The sequence below is a fragment of the Coturnix japonica genome, unplaced genomic scaffold (assembly GCF_001577835.2).
Source record: "Coturnix japonica isolate 7356 unplaced genomic scaffold, Coturnix japonica 2.1 chrUnrandom551, whole genome shotgun sequence".
In the NCBI taxonomy this organism is placed as follows: Eukaryota; Metazoa; Chordata; class Aves; order Galliformes; family Phasianidae; genus Coturnix; species Coturnix japonica.
In genome coordinates, this window is record NW_015439931.1 from 54793 (window position 1) to 55884 (window position 1092).

General features: G+C 63.4%; 1 protein-coding gene across 1 annotated transcript in view; it reads right to left on the minus strand.

Moving 5' to 3' along the window:
- Nucleotides 1–1092, minus strand: part of USP21 (ubiquitin specific peptidase 21) — a 24731-nt gene extending 23639 nt beyond the window's left edge. Inside the window, 1 exon segment of the mRNA XM_032441767.1 lies at nucleotides 3–1092. Coding sequence (XP_032297658.1) covers nucleotides 3–935 — 933 coding nt within the window. The 5' untranslated portion in view covers nucleotides 936–1092.

Sequence of the window (1092 nt, forward strand, 5' to 3'; positions counted from 1 at the left end):
GCCGTGGGTCGCTCGGGTCCATAGCTGGGCTCGGGGGGGCCTCGAGTCCTGGCACAGCCGTCATGGCGCACGGACAGCAATGGGGCCGAGCCCTTCCCGTCCAACCCGAGTCCCACGTTGACCCTCCGTAGGGACGAGCTCCGTTTAAGGGCCAAGGCCCCCACACTCACTGGCTGCCCCCCATCCCTTATGGGCTGCCCCCCATCCCTTAGCGCCAGTCGGCTCAGGGCAGCGGCCACGTCCTCCCCGCTCAGGTCCCCGATGCTGACGGACTTGGAGCGGCTCAAGTTGCTCCTCCTCCCTTCGGTTCCGATGGGGAACGAGAACGAAGCTCCCCCCGGTGCCGGTACCGGCTGTGGGGATCCCGGCACCCGCAGCCCGTGGTCGGCTTTTAAAGGTCCCCTGCGACACGTTGAGCCCCTTTTGGCCGTTCGACCCCTTTCCGGGTCCGGTTTCTTGCCCCGTTCTTCCAACGTTCCGGGTCTGGGGGGCAGGAGGCGAAGTTTGGGGGCTGGGGAGAAGCTGCCATGGGGCGGGGTGAAGGAATGGCGCTCCTGGCTCAGAGCGCGGCCCGATAACCTGGACGAGGCTTTGGGTTGAGCGCTCAGCACCGCGGGGTCTCGGGGGCGGCCCAAACGAGGTTCCGAAGCTTGAGGCATCGCTGGGAGGAGCCTGGAGAGGGGATGGATGGGGGGAGATGGGGGGCGATGTGTGGGGCTGGGCCCAACCTCAGTGCCCCACATGGAGCAGAGCCGGGCGGAGAGTCCCATCGGCTGGAGCCCTATGGTACAATGAGAGATGGTGACCCATAGGATCCCATAATGAGGGACGGGGACCCGTAGATCCCATAGTGAGGGATGGGGACCCATAGATCCCATAATGAGGGATGGGACCCATAGATCCCATAGTGAGGGATGGGGACCCATAGATCCCATAGTGAGGGATGGGGACCCATAGGATCAGATAATGAGGGACGGGGACCCATAGATCCCATAGTGAAGGATGGAGACCCATAGGGTCATATAATGAGGGATGGGACCCATAGATCCCATAATGAGGGATGGGGACCCATAGGATCAGATAATGGGAGGG